The sequence below is a fragment of the Ruditapes philippinarum genome, unplaced genomic scaffold (assembly GCF_026571515.1).
Source record: "Ruditapes philippinarum isolate M1 unplaced genomic scaffold, ASM2657151v2 ctg25_1_1_1_1, whole genome shotgun sequence".
Classification (NCBI taxonomy): Eukaryota; Metazoa; Mollusca; class Bivalvia; order Venerida; family Veneridae; genus Ruditapes; species Ruditapes philippinarum.
In genome coordinates, this window is record NW_026852675.1 from 155,691 (window position 1) to 171,669 (window position 15,979).

Below are 15,979 nucleotides of genomic sequence, written 5' to 3' on the forward strand. Positions count from 1 at the left end.
GGGTATCAAATAAATCACATAAAACCTAACAGGACAAAAAACGAGTTTGGTCATGCCACTCACTGTACACGTCTTTTATAAGTGATACAACTTTGCGATTTTTCTTTAAGTTGGATATAAAGAATCAACTTGCTAGCATGAATTAAGTTTTAGTTTGGCACATTATTTTAAATGTAATCACATTCTTCTTAGCGAGTGAGACAGCTTTCTGTTGTTGTTTTTTACTCGACAATTGTAACATGTTTCCTGTCCAGTCTCAGTGGTAGATCAAACAAACTGTCCTTCCTCGATAAATAACAACCAATTCCTCTGCAAGTGACTTACTACTAATCACACATGATTTCTGAATCAGTCATAAGAGACAAATGACCATTAGAATCATTGTCACAAATCAATTATCACAGAAATATTACGCCTCGATCTAGGATCGAAAAAGTGAGCCATGGATTACATGTACTAATCTGATGCTCCCTATTAACCTAAGCACACAGTCAGGTACATGTAGCATTCATACATTATATGTTAGGAGATCTAACAGAACACATCCAATTAAGCTCGGCATGAAATATAATAGGACTTTTAACAATTAATAATTTTTATGCGACTGTAAACATGTACTTGTATTATGTGCTATGTACGCATGACATAATTATGTAGAGTACTATGTTATGTGTAGAACTCTTGAATTATGTATAGAGAACTCTTATGTGTTGTGCTGTCGAAAATATGGAGAGCTTTCAAATTTTATGTAGAGCCCTCAAAATATGTGTAAAGTCTCATATGTACAGCCCTAAAATTATGTGTAGAGCTCTCAAATCATATGAATAGGTCAGAATTATGTGTAGAGCTCTAAAATTATGTCAAGAGCTCTAAAACTATGTGTAGAGCTTTAAAATTATGCGGAGAGCTCTAGAATTAAATGTTGAGCTCTTAAACTATGTGAAGAGCCCAATATAAATTATATGTAAAGCTTTAAAATTTATGCAGAGAGCATTAGAATTAATTGAAGGGCTCTAAAACTATGTGAAAAGCTCTCAAATCATGTGAAGAGGTCAAAAATTATGCCAAGAGCTGTAAAGTTAAGTGAAGAGCTGTTAAGTTATGTGAGGAGCTCTGAAATTAAGTATAGATCATGTTAGAAGCTCTAAGATTATATGTACAGCCCTCAAATTATATGAAGAGCACTAAAATTATGTGTAGGGATCTAAAATTATGTGAAGAGCTGTAAAGTTATGTGAGGAGCTCTAAAATTAAGTGTAAAGCTCTAAAACTATTGACAATTTATTAACCTTGAATACAAAACATATTTGGCAAATTGATTTATTCATATCAATAAAAACATGTATTCACAGTAAAAAAACCATAATATTATTATTAACATATTAAATATTTCTTCATTAATTTTATTTACCCTAAAACCTTTATGTATTTCATACATAAGAAATACATAACAATTGTCAAGAAGTGATGCCTTACAATATGTGTTTTTTAAAATATGTGCTTTTAAAACACAAATACCTTCATAAACAATGTGTTAAAAAAAGTTAAAATGGCAAAAATTTCATAATTTTCGACTTTGAATGCCAAGGTCATTCTGGGGATGACAACATATTTAATCATGTCAAAGGTGAAAATATTCTCGCTATATGAAAGAAAATGTAATGACCAAGATAAATTGTTGGACTGCTGGTGGCAACTGAATCCACCCATGGGACGTATTCAGACCAAGATCAGAATAAAATTGACTCCCAGTCTAATCATGATCTGCACTGTTCCCTATCCTAGCAGAACAAGTTTTCACTCAAAATGATAAAAGGTTTTGTCATAATTGAAAGGTTGATGAGTCCATTTAAAATATTTAAAATATATAGCATGATAGAAAGGGTTATATTTGAATATCTGAATACAAAATTTTAATGAGACAAAAAATATATGCCCCTGCATCTGTTTATGTTGGGGCAAGAACTTGTTTCAGTTTTTTTCCTATAACAGGCAGTTGTAGGATATATCCATCTCAGAGCCATCCTTCACACTTGTGTATTTTTGTATCAACTTTTGAAGTTTTCAAGCAGCAAATCATTTTCTCAACACAAGATGAAAATGTTTTTTCTGTTTACATGTACAATGTATATATTCCCTATGATTTCACTATATACTATCTATTTTCGAGCGATTCTAAGTTCCTTTGTCTGAAGAAATGTTTAAAATGTTCGTATGTACTGATCATGATGGCACAAGCTGGAGCTACTTTCATCACCCTTGGTGCTAAGCCTGCAATGTAAAACATATGTTTTTATTACAATGATAGTTGGGTATAAGGCATGAAAAAATATGATTTCTTAATAAGTACTATTTATTACATGCTTTTTATTGGTTTATATAAATATATCGATGAAATAAAAAACAGTTTGAAACTGTTTGAAACAGTGAAATTATTAATTTGATATTTTTCACTGTTTTGAATTTCATCCTGTTATGTTGTTTCAATGAAATACCAGCCTGCACAGTACTGGAAACCAACTTAATGTATCGTCGTAAATGACATCACATTGCATTACTATTTGGCACGCTTTTTATTCAGTATTAAGTTAAAATGTCTTTTTAAGCGTTTCTCTGCATATAATAAAAAGAAAATACAGTTAAACTTCGTTCGCTCGAACTCGGATCGCTCGAATACCTCCCATCGCTCGAACTCATCGCCCAGTCCCGGCAAAATTCCTATATAATATATACTGTTCTACCTCGGATCGATCGAACACCCATCGCTCGAACTCTCGAACCTGATCTCCGGTCCCTTCGACAGGAATAAAGTGTAAATCACACCTTTTCGGTCGAACTCAAACAAACAACAAAAGTTGCGGGTCGACATGTTCTAAATAATTGACAATCGGCGACACATGTTTTTAACACCTCGTGATCGTAACAAAGGCAATTATGGTTAATTGATACAAAATAAAAGGTGTTTTACCGATTTGTTTGTTATGATACAATTGTTTATTTGCCGTCTTAAGTAACGATAAAAAGAAAGTAACTCCTGAAATGCCCAAAGTAAATAAATAAGTAAATGACGTTTACCCGGACGGTTTTTATAACAACCGTGGTTCATGTAACGTGAATTGTAACAGTGTAATCTATTTATAGAATAATACTTGTACTAGTGTTTATTTTAGTAAATAACTACAAATAGATGCTGCTGTAAAATGTTGTTTTTTAATATTTTATCGATTCATTGTTTAAAATAAAATTTATCCCATAATAAACTTTAACACTGTTCACAGTTTAGATAATGATCGCCCGATCGAACACAACCAATTACAATATTTAATACCGTGCACCTTAATAGTGTTTTCAATAGGATAATAATTCTTAATATGACGTATTCGACAAACAGACGTACTAAAAAACAGTTACATTGACGTATTTATCATTTGACCGATATAAGCTGGAAAACCTTAAGCCTATTTTCTATGTAATTATTGTTCAACCTCGGTTCGCTCGAACTACCGATCGCTCGAACAAATTTGCATAGGCCCTCCGAGTTCGAGCGAACGAAGTTCGACTGTATACCCTTTTGGTGCTAGCTCAGTGAAATATATCTCAAATCTTTCACTTAACTTATAAACAAACATCCTCTGTCTTAACAAGTACCAATTATAACACAACTCTATAAAGATGCTCGTAAACCGATTAATCTTTGTAAGATTGGTCAAAAAAAAAAACAAGTTAGAAATGATGGGTCCAGATTGCTTACGTAAAATAAATTCCTAGAAAAAAGTCACAATTGATTTAATACATACGTAGGTCACATTTAAGGTCATTCATTATCAAATTTTGTTTTCACACTCTAAAAAGCTGAATAAGACCCCTAAAAACTACAAATTTTATTATTCATAAGGTTTATATCTTGACTGACAGAATGAAAAAACCACAAAAATATGCCCCACGGCACTTAATAATGTTACATCTGTGAAAGTTTGGATAAAATCCCTGGAGAAATAAAGGACCCCATCAAAAGAAGTTAATTCATAAATGCAATTATCAACCTACTGACAGTCAACAGTTTTCAATTGGTTTCAGAAAAAAAAAATCTGATGCCTTCTTGTAACACAAGTCAGACTGATATCATTTGACATGTGAAAATTTTAAGATGACATGCCATGATCAACATTTCAATCACAAATGACATTCTGAATATATACATAATGAATAAAGCGCAACCGTTTTCCTTGCATTTGCATTAAGTCAGGAAACTTATATTAAAGGAACTCCACTGAAGTCCACAAGCCTAAAACATAACATTTGAATTTCTTACATAGATCAGCTGGGACACTTACAATAGAAAGATAGGAAAAAATAATTCATAAATATACTCAGAAATGAATTGAAAATCATACTTTTGTGCTGTTCTAAGACCAATTTGCGTGAAAAGCGTTGCAGCGATTCTCAATTTTAGGTCATTTTACACCTTAAGAATAATAATTCTGGAAAAAATTATGTGAGCGTATGGTCTGAAATTTTGCATTTAAGTTATATGTCTAGACCTAGATCAAATGGAACACTTCTCTTGAAAAATTAAGTCTCCTGTCACGTCTTACAAGCTCAGTGGAGTCCCTTTAACCCTTACTCTGCTTGAAATGAATGTGATTGGTTCTTGCCACCAGTATAGACCCAGACAAGTCTGCACATCTGTGCCGTTTGAACAGGCTGTACACTGTTGATAGCTCAACTTTTGTATTTTGATATTGAAATACCTTAAGTGGCGGCATGGCCAAGTGGTTAACGCATTGCATTAGTAATCAAAGGGTTGCTGACAGTCTGCGTTCAAACCTGTTAGGGGCAAGCCGTTGTTTCTTTGAGCAAGAAACTTTACACTCATTGCTTAGTACTAGTTGAATTCAGGAACGGAGAGCGTTTCAATAAGCTTATAGCTTCTAACACAATCAAACTAAAATTAATTTGTATTAACCAAATACCTTAAAACTTTGAACTGTTCTAAATTCAAAGCTGGACATAATATTTCATGGTAAAAGTTTATATTACTCCTACAAGCAGCTTTGTCACCAAGATAATAATAATAATTTGCTTTCTCTGATCTATAAAAACATTTTACCTGAGAATAATGCCTTTATTCCTTGCTGCCTGTACAAGTTCTGTATCAACTTCCAAGTAGAACTAACCTGTTTCTTCTCTGAAATAAAAGTATGAGAAAACACAAATATTATATAATATCAGTAGAAAAACTAAAAGACTTTAAAGGGACTCCACTGCAATTTTTTGACATGGTGGGACTGAAGATATTTTTTTGAGTTTAATGTTCCATTTGATGAAGGCCAAGACCAATAACTTGTAAGCACTATTTCAGATCATTTGCTGACTCTGTTTCTCTACAATAATTATTCTAATTGTGAAAAATATTACCCAAAATTCTAACATGACCCAAATTTTTCCCTATTAAACATAGAAGAACCGAAAGTGTGTATTATTATGCAACAAAATCACCGTTTGGCATTCTATAATTAGACAGCTGACGTAACCACTAAAAACGCAATGTGCTGAAAATAAGTACGGAAGCAAATCAGGGGCAACTTAGCTTAATAATCAGGTATGGTAGCATTTATTTGTTGATGTCGTGTGAGAATTGAAATTATATATCAAAATTGGTGATTTTATCACTCAATTAAATCACCGTTTGTCGTTCGGATGCGCATCATTATATCACTAGGGCTACACCCTCGTGAAATAATTCCTCGTATCCGAACTCCAAACATTGATTTTAAATCACAGTTTGTGATATATTATTCTTAATTTAAAAGTCTAACACTTTGGGCTAAGAATTGCACAAAAGTGCAATTTTCAATTTATTTCTAAGCATATTTTAAATTATTTTTTCAAATAGCTTTCTGTTTTTAAATGCCTAAGCTGATTTTCTATATGAATTAAAAAATTTATGTTTTTGGGCTTTTGAATTTCAGTTGAGTTTCTTTAACTCCTAAATTACTACACTCACAGCAAATATGTAAACCTGAATTTCAGTGCATACAAATCATATATATAATATTGGTCTTAATTCAAAGATTCAGAATCTCAAAAGTCTTGTTTACTATCTCCTTTCATTCCTGGATTTTTTATCTTGACACCTAGGTCAGAATTAGTTAGTGTATAAATTGTTTCTTTTGGTTAGATCGACAAAAATGTGAGTAAATTGTAGCAAAATCTCAAAGGGATAAAATGTAATCAGATTTATCCGAATATACCAATAAAAAAGTGAAATTTGCCCATTTTAAGTCCATGTTAAGTTTTTTATTTTGCTGAGTGTTGTTTGTTTACATGGTTGACAGCTTGTGTCTTGTCTTGGCTTTAAAGTATGAACTTCTTAATAAAGTTTGTCCGAGTAATCTTAGCATCCAGCCAGAACTATCACTTCACTTAACCCTGAACATGCTGAATATCTTAAATGGACTTGTCCCACTTCCACTTTTAGGACTGTCCATTATCAATTTTAGGGATATCAATTCTAATATTCAAAATTTGTCAGCCAACAGTATAGAGCCTGGTCAGACTGCACGTATGTGCAGACTGGCCTGGCTCTATACTGGTGGCAAAGACTTAATGCTTTCGGATCCAGCACTTAAAGGGTTAAATGTGATTCATATTTCAACCATAGTCCTTCATAGAAGCTGGCATGGTTAGGTGGGAAAAGAGAGTACCATCAAGTTTGGGAGGGTATAAGAGACTTATCAAAAAGAACATTTCTTTAGCAAGAAGAAATGCAACATTCTATAGGTATACTGGTGCCTCATATTTCCGTGGTACTTAACTGTTTACACAGACAATAAAAGTTAGAAGAATAAAATTCTGGAAAATATGTTGAATATTGTAGGAAAGACATGTCAATTACATCGTAGATAATTACATTTAATGTTTGCATGTAAACAATTATGTATACAACATGGCAATAAACACCCATCTGCTGCATAGTGAGTAAAGATGTGTTCTCGTATTTCCAAGGCAATTACATTTTAAGAGTTTCAAAAGGAAAAACCAATAGTAATCTTTATTTTTTTGCATATTTATACCTAGCCTCGTCTGAAAGTGGGGATTTTCTCTATAGCATTTATCAAAAATCTCAATGGTTGTTTAACAAAGACAATTGCCTTGAAAGGTATGAAAAGTAAAATTAAAATGGCAAAATAATTTACTTTGCTCTTAATTTTTATAAAATAATAAGTTTTCTCAGTCATATATGTAACATTTTGATAAAAAATACAATAAAAAGGTAAAAGTAAAACTCCTGACAGGTGCATGAAGTCTAGGAGGCACTTGAGGCTGTTTATGCCTAATACCTTGGAAATATGGGTACCACGGAAATATGAGGCACCAGTATACTAGTAGCAAAAGATTTTTAATTTCTAAAATCAAACTTGAAACAGGTAACAAAATAACCTTTAAAGCAATAGTAGAGCAGAAAAAGTTAATTAACGATGCCACTACCATCAGCAGAGTTGGCCATGAGAATAGCCCTGGTTTCCCCCCTAAAACACTGGAGCTAACAGAGGGCGTATCCTTGTCAAAATAAAGGAAAACCTATAAAACCTTGTAGAAGAAAAACAAGCATGAATTTGATATTTTGCTACTTAGAAATCTACAAACCTTTGGCTAATGTGACTTCTCCCAACTCTATTTGTCTATGTGTCTTGATTACATCAAACGGTAAGGTTACAACACCAGCAAGCTGAAATATTTATAAGTGAACAAACATTAATTTTGAAAAATTCAAACTCAAAAACTTAATATCAAGAATTTGTTGTTTCTTATGTAAGGGGAAGCAACCTAGCTCAGTCACAAAAGGCTGGTGGTTCCTCTCTGCTTGAAATAATGCATCAACATGCACCTGAGGTCCTTCTGCCCTGGTAAAGCTAGAAGGACCCCATATGACCTTGATTTTGCCAGTGTGACTTAAAATCCATCAAAACAAAACAACAATGTTGGCATGTTTTATATCACCTTCACTTTACAATCAAATACATGATGCCGACAAGCTGTTAGGACTGGACTTTGACCCTTTTCCTGTTGTAATTCTTGTATGAATGCTTCAAAACAATCAATTGTAAAGTTTCTGTAAAATATTGTCATATTAACCCTTTACCGCTTCATTTCCTATATAGAATTGTAAGCATTAATTAGGGACTGGCCATTATTAAATTTGAAGTTATTTACTTAAAATTGTAAGGTTGCTAAGCCAACTGTACCAAGCCTGGTTAGACTGCAAGTATTTGCAGGCTGGCCTGGTTCTATACTGGTTGCAAAGGCTTTTCAATCTAAGGTCTGCTGGTCAAGTGGATTCAAATCCTGTCAGAGGCAAGCCGTTGTTTCTGTGAGCAAGAAACTTAACACTCATTAGGTGTAGTACTGGTTGGTCCTAGGAACAGATTGGAGAGGGTTTCAGTAAGCTTATGGCTTCTAACACAATCAAACTATAATAAATAAGTATAATCTAAAGGCTTTTCACTTTCTGTTTCAGCAAGGTAAAAGCCAGTCAGACTAGAGTGATGTTAACTTGCCAGGCTCCTCTTACAAATGCTATGCAGTTTAGGTTTCAGAATGGTGAAGTATTATCATTAGTACATCATAAAGAACATTGTGTCATCCTTACTACAAAACGCCATGCCTCCTAAATCACTCGCCCCACACTCTCTCTTTTACAATGCATAGAATTAAAATTTAATCTGTCATAGGGGGCCTCACCTGTCCTATATTTTACAAAATAAACAAATGTATACACACTTACTGTTCCAGCACATGCCCCTGACAAAAAACTTTCAAAGAAAGATAACTGCGTACTATTTCTTTCTTTCAATACTTTGCCCTTCATTGTTTCGTAGCTTAACCAATATAATGCTGAAATAAAACATAATTTTTCAACATGCAATAAAAGTTCTCACAAAATAATCTAAGCATATGGCAAAGTAGTCTGTTTTATCCAAAGTTGGTTGTATTGACAGAACAGAATTTTGTTATAATACTTGGAATTAACATATTTCCTTTGTTTATGGTAATCAGTGTCTTTCAAATAGTTGAAATACCCTGTGGTAATTGATGGCATTGTTTTAATATTTTTCCTGTATCAAAACCTATGGGATAACTGACATCATGAGAAACATAAAAGAAACGATTACGATATTTTCAGTATCAATGCAATTACAAACATGTAAAAATTCTGTAATTCCGCACACACATCTTTTGAAGGTAAAGAAAAAGTCAATTACCTGAAAATGGTACATCTCTGAGCAATGTGGGAGACAATCCCCTCCATAATGAGAGGAATCCATCTGTCCGTAACATTCTACGAACAGCTTCATGTACCTGCCTATATGTCAGTTGTTCTGACTGCAGCTTTGTCCGTATCAATTCCAGCGGACTTATCACAGTTGCAGCAAATACTATCAAAATATAAAAGAGGACTGTGTATTAGTAAAAAGGGGGAAAAAAATCACAATTTCTAGCAATCATTCTGACAATTAATGAAAAAGTACCACAAAATGTTTGTCAGGTCTTATTATAAAAGGATCACTTTTGTGAAATAACATTTATATTAAGACTTTAAGATCTGACGGTTCTTAATGATAAGAGTATTCAGACCCGTTGGTTACCATGGCAACCAATTTTCAGAATGAACAAAAATGTAAAAGGGATCACTCTACAGATTTTTTTCCTTTATTTTTCAAGAAACTGACCAAGATATTGTTTTAATGGATGTTGATGGTATGGCAGATATCAATGGCTTGACATGAGGGTATTGTGAATTGTTTAATCACAATGGCTCGACATGAGGTCATTGCAAATTGTTTAATAACAATGGCTCGACATGAGGGTATTGTGAATTGTTTAATCACAATGGCTCGACATGAGGTCATTGCAAATTGTTTAATCACAATGGCTCGACATGAGAGCATTGCCAATTGTTTAATCACAATAGCTCGACATGAGGACATTGTGAATTGTTTAATCACAATAGCTCGACATGACGACATTGCGAATTGTTTAATCACAATAGCTCGACATGAGGACATTGTGAATTGTTTAATCACAATGGCTCCACATGGGGACATTGTGAATTGTTTAATCACAATGGCTTGACATGATGAAATTGTGAATTATTTAATTACAATGGCTCACCATGAGGACATTGTGAATTGTTTAATTACAATGGCTTGACATGATGAAATTGTGAATTGTTTAATCACAATGGCTTGACATGATGAAATTGTGAATTGTTTAATTACAATGGCTTGACATGATGACGTTGCGAATTGTTTATTCACAATGGTTCACCATGAGGACATTGTGAATTGTTTAATCCCAGTGGCTTGACATGAAGGCATTGTGACAAGAAATACTTGGCCAATTGGAGAGAAAATATTGCCTTCTGCTATCCAACCAAAAAAAAATCTCAATAAACATTAAAATATGTATAAAATACAATAATGAAATAATCCAAGAAAGGCTGTCAAAATTAAATGACAGACACAAAAATTTGTTTTTAACATAATTACTTCTTGCACTACTGCCTGCAAGTACGGGAACCCACCACGTGTTCACTGGTGTATTATAGCTATGACCTAGCCCCACTTTTATCTGCTCGTATGTTGTAAAATACACAACTGTTGCAGGCACTGCCATCACTCTGAAAACAGATTATCAATAACATTTTCCTCAGACAAATTTACATCACACCTTTTTTCAACTTATATTCTGCCTTCACAACTTTAAGGGTGGTGTAAAATTCTTACAATATGTTTTTTTTTGCATTATATTTGGCCCAATTTAATGAGTAGAGCCACTGTATATCAGTAACCCAGCTGAATATAGCTGACACACATGAGAGAAAAAAGCTGGAAAGGCACCATTCTGATGTAAGTAAAATGTATCTAATTACAAGATACCAAAGTTTTAACAAAATTTGAGAAACTTTATAAAACTATTTTCAATATAAAAAGTGTAAGAAAGTACAATTAAAACCATCAACAACAAGATCTGTCAGCAGACTGCATGCAGACCACTCTTCTCAGTGCTGTGTACCTGTACATTGTTGTTAAATAAAAGCAACACAGATTCTCAGTACTGTGTACCTGTACATTGTCGTTAAATAAAAGCAACATAGATTCTCAGTACTGTGTACATGTACATTGTCGTTAAATAAAAGCAACACAGATTCTCAGTACTGTGTACCTGTACATTGTCGTTAAATAAAAGCAACACAGATTCTCAGTACTGTGTACATGTACATTGTCGTTAAATAGAAGCAACACAGATTCTCAGTACTGTGTACATGTACATTGTTGTTAAATAAAAGCAACACAGATTTTCAGTACTGTGTACCTGTACATTGTCGTTAAATAAAAGCAACATAGATTCTCAGTACTGTGTACATGTACATTGTCGTTAAATAAAAGCAACACAGATTCTCAGTACTGTGTACCTGTACATTGCCGTTAAATAAAAGCAACACAGATTCTCAGTACTGTGTACATGTACATTGTCGTTAAATAAAAGCAACACAGATTCTCAGTACTGTGTACATGTACATTGTCGTTAAATAAAAGCAACACAGATTCTCAGTACTGTGTACATGTACATTGTCGTTAAATAAAAGCAACACAGATTCTCAGTACTGTGTACATGTACATTGTCGTTAAAGAAAAGCAACACAGATTCTCAGTACTGTGTACATGTACATTGTCGTTAAATAAAAGCAACACAGATTCTCAGTACTGTGTACCTGTACATTGCCGTTAAATAAAAGCAACACTGATGGTGTCTCTGTCATACTTTTCTAGCAAAAATAAATGAATCACATATACATGTATGTAAGTGTTTTTTTTCACTTTTGGGGGAAGGGGGTCAGTGTCCTTTGGAGGGGGGAAAATGCAATAGGTGGGGGATTTGCTTTTTCTTGATATATGGATCTTAAATACAGATGCGTCACATGTTAAACTTGTTGGGACACCAGGAGTAGCTCCCCTTACCTACCTGAGAATGATTTGTAAACAACCTTCCTTAACAGTCAGTGTAACAGGCATAAAATAAAACAGTTTTCGGCAGTTAGTTGCAAAAAAAAAAGATATTCATTGCTGTCACTGTATAGGGGGAAATTTCGGCTTTGAGGGGGGAAAAAACATTCTATTTTGAGGGGGGAATGGGGTCAAATTTCGCTGATTATATTGGTGAAAAAAAAACAATGCATGTACAGGTTCATTTATTCTTGAACTTCATTTGCTCTTAAGTTTAACAGAGAAGACTGTTTGTTTGTTTCATTTTACGCCTTTTCCCAACAGTATTTCAGTCATATAGGCGGGTAGTTTCCTAACCATCGTTTCTGGAGAGTTACAACAGTACTAGACTACCTTCCCCCCGTGCTAAACTATCAAAGCCTCTCCCGGGGATCTAACCCACGCCAGAGAGGTAACTGGATTAGAAGTCATCGACTCTAACCCCTCAACCATGGAGGCGGTCTATATAAAGGAGACTAACATGGAATTTCCAGCCTAATGCACTATGTTGGGAGTACATTGTAGTATGCTAAAAATAGCATTCTAAATAAAGAGTACATCCTTGCTTAAACATGAGGATCTGAATTTGATCTGTAAAACAAAGCATATCCTAAGGTACAATATGTTAAATAAATAGCATGTCAGTCAAATAGTTCAATAAACAAGAAATGTGTATATAGGTCACTGTATTAGATGTCCCAACATTCCACTGGCTTTTTCAGTCCATGCATGATCAGTTAAATTTATACTTCCCCACCCTGTCAATAAGTTACAAATATGAACTTACAATGTAGGTGGTAGTCCACTCCATAATGAAGTTATTCCTTCATTTCTCCCTATAGTTAAAAATGCATCCTGAAATTATGAACAAGAAAATATTATCATACATATCGAGGATTAGCCGCAACACTGAAATAACTTATATGAAATAAAGAAGGACTTACAACAGTTTTGCGATCAATCCTTGATAACAATTCTCAAAACACTGTTGTTTCCCTAAAAATGTATTACTTGATCTAGCAATGATCTAGAACATTATTTCACAATTTTTGTGGGTTTGAAAAATGATTTTTCACACTTAATAAAGTAAACAATATTCAGACTTCTTGTTTTTAAAATTCTTGATGGCCAGCTGACTAGATAAGCTGATTTTTTAAGAATACCGGAAAACTCAAGATCTCCATACAACTTTATCATGCAGAGTGTATAACAATATTCAAGATTTTGTTTTGCTACATCCGAGTTCTTGCTCAATCAATTTTTAACCTATTGTTTTTTTAAGTCTTTATTTTACAATATTCAAGATATTATTTCATTGTTTATGAATTTTTTTTATTCTTTATCATTTGAGTAATTTTACACTATTTCTGTGTAGCTGTGGTAGTGTTGGTGGTGTTGGTAGTTTTCACTCCGGATCACGATAGTAAGCCACATTGAATTTACCAGAATACAGTTCAGCCACCTGGGCAGACTGTCAAGCAGTTTACCAGTTCTAGTTGCCTTCACTTTTGCAAGGAACTGATTACTTCTGTACATGTAAGAGCAGAGGTACAGTGTGAATGACCGTAGAAAGGATTTCATGATTAATCACAACCAAAGTCACCTGCGCTGTCCAGGAATCGAAACAAGGTCAACTTATTCACAGTCCAACACTCTACCTATTGAGCTAACCGGACGCCTGTTTCTGTGAAGCTCATACCTAAACAGGATACTATTTCTACATACTAAATTTGTCAAAGTTTCATGCAGGGTCCTTAACTTTCTATTAATTTATGTGTATATAAAAAACTTACAAATACTCCATTGAAGTTGCCAGGTCTTTTATACCAGTTTTTCTTCCATGTTATATTTTCATTCATAGAAATATTCACACTGTTGCCATTGAGACATACACAGGTATGATCCATCAATCCATTACAGTATAAATAACAATGTCCCTTCGCGAAAGCCTGTGGTTTGCTCTGAGCTTGCATCCTTATCTTTACCACATCAAGGGGTGTAACTGAAATAAGACAATAATACATGTATATTACAATAATGAAAAGAACTTAATCACATCAAGGGGCGTAACTGAAATAAGGTTATCGTACATGTATATTACAATAATGAAAAGAACTTAACAACATCAAGGGGCGTAACTGAAATAAGTTTTTTTTGTTTGTTTGTTTTGGGTTTTACGTCACATCGACACAGTATAGGTCATTTGGCAACATTCCAGCTTTACTGGTGGAGGAAGATCTCAGGTGCCCTTCCGTGCATTATTTCAGGCACGTACGGGCACCTGAGTAGAACCACAGACATTCCGTAAGCTAGCTGGATAGCTTCATCATATGAAAGAATCTAAAGTCCTTGTCGGGATTCGAACCCACAGCAGTGAGGGGCAAGTGAAATTAGGTAATCATACATGTATAATAGATAAGAGAACTTATTACCACATCAAGGGGCCTAACTGTTATAATATAATCATACATGTATATTATAATAATGGAAAGAAGTTAAGTCTTAATCACATCAAGTGGGCTTAACTGAAATGACATTTATATAACCATACATGTATATTATAAGATTAACAAGTCTAAAATATCAAAACAGTGCGTTCTGCTTCTATTACTAGGTGACCATGTGATTGTTTGTTGGAGTTATCTCTCCAACCAGCTATCTGTTTAGCTTTCATTGTGGATATGGTAAACAATATAGTCAAAATATTTTGACATGCAAAAGCCCAGCTGTAGGTGACTCACGCAGGGGGCCCATACAGCTAGCCATTTCATTTTTTTTAATACTCCTGTTTCACTGTTAGAGATAAACAACCGGTGACGGGCATGTATTTTAACAAGTCAACATATATTGACATGCCAAAGCTAGATTCTGAAATATTTTGTTCTGGGTCAGAATAACGCACCATGTTGATTTTGTCATGACACGGCTCAAATAATGTTGATTTCGTTTTCATAAGTTTATTGTATACAAGTTCAACTCATGAAAAATAACATAGTGGTCTGATCCAGGGAATTGCAAAAGTAAATCTTATAGAATAAAGTGCAAATTTTATACTCATTTTACTTGATCAAAATGTTGTTTTATCAGTTTATTTTCCTTACCAAAAAGAGATGTTAAAATTGCTCCTGAACATGATGAAATCATTCGCTGACCGGGTGTCAGACCTCCGTCCGATGTTCTACTGCTGTCACTCATTTTACACCAGTCCTGATCATATTTAGAGAATATATGTTACAAATCTGGAGTGTCCTTCACATGCTGTAAAATTTATTAGAGTAGTCTCCCTTCAATAACCGATTGCGTAATGCTTATAAATTCGCTGTTGTCTCCCCTGATATCAGGTAATAGAACACTAATGAATTTCCTGCTTTAGTTTTAACCAGGAACGTATATTATTAACACGTATACCTGGTTTTAAATTGTGCATAAGTTTTTGCTTAAAAAAAGTACTATACTTACTTGTGTGTTATGGATATATATAATATTTTTTTCAATATTTTGGCTGCATTTGCATCGGACATAAGATACCGAATATGACTTACAAATATGTTTTATAAATTGATTTTTTATTAACTTTTCTTGATACGATGTTTTATATAATAATAAAATGATATTACATGCAAAAAATCTTCAAATTTGGTCCATAAATAAAAAAGTTTTGTAAGTTATATTCGTTGCGTTTTCTATAAAAGTCATATCCGTGAAGGACGGAATTCAAAGATACCGAATATGATTTATCGTATCGATTTATTCAAGGAATAGACATATACACATACAATTTTATCACAGATATCAACTTCATATATATATAAAAACACAAACATAAATGCAACAAAAATAATATATTTTAGAAAGTTTCTGTTGCTTTTTTCTTGATACGATATTTTATAATAATAAAATGTAATTACATGTACATGAAAAATCGTAAA

General features: G+C 33.6%; 1 protein-coding gene across 1 annotated transcript; it reads right to left on the reverse strand.

Annotated features, from left to right (window-relative positions):
* Positions 1-1,268: 1,268 nt before the first annotated feature.
* LOC132720841 (probable mitochondrial glutathione transporter SLC25A40) lies at positions 1,269-15,317 on the reverse strand. The gene is made up of 9 exons (XM_060705068.1): positions 15,152-15,317; positions 13,844-14,052; positions 12,838-12,905; positions 10,554-10,684; positions 9,267-9,440; positions 8,789-8,898; positions 7,651-7,732; positions 5,111-5,188; positions 1,269-2,271 (listed from the first exon to the last, which is right to left on the reverse strand). Exons 1-9 carry the CDS (start codon positions 15,243-15,245, stop codon positions 2,156-2,158), a joined length of 1,062 nt encoding a protein of 353 aa, XP_060561051.1. The 5' UTR covers positions 15,246-15,317; the 3' UTR covers positions 1,269-2,155.
* Positions 15,318-15,979: the final 662 nt, after the last annotated feature.

Coding starts and splice junctions, on each gene's coding strand:
- LOC132720841 (XM_060705068.1), bottom strand. CDS start 15,245: ATGAGTGACAGCAGTAGAACATCGGACGGAGGTCTGACACCCGGTCAG. Junction 9,441..10,553: donor TGCAGGCAGTAGTGCAAGAA/GTAATTATGTTA, acceptor ATATTTTGATAG/TATTTGCTGCAACTGTGATA. Junction 5,189..7,650: donor AGAAGTCACATTAGCCAAAG/GTTTGTAGATTT, acceptor CTTTTATTTCAG/AGAAGAAACAGGTTAGTTCT.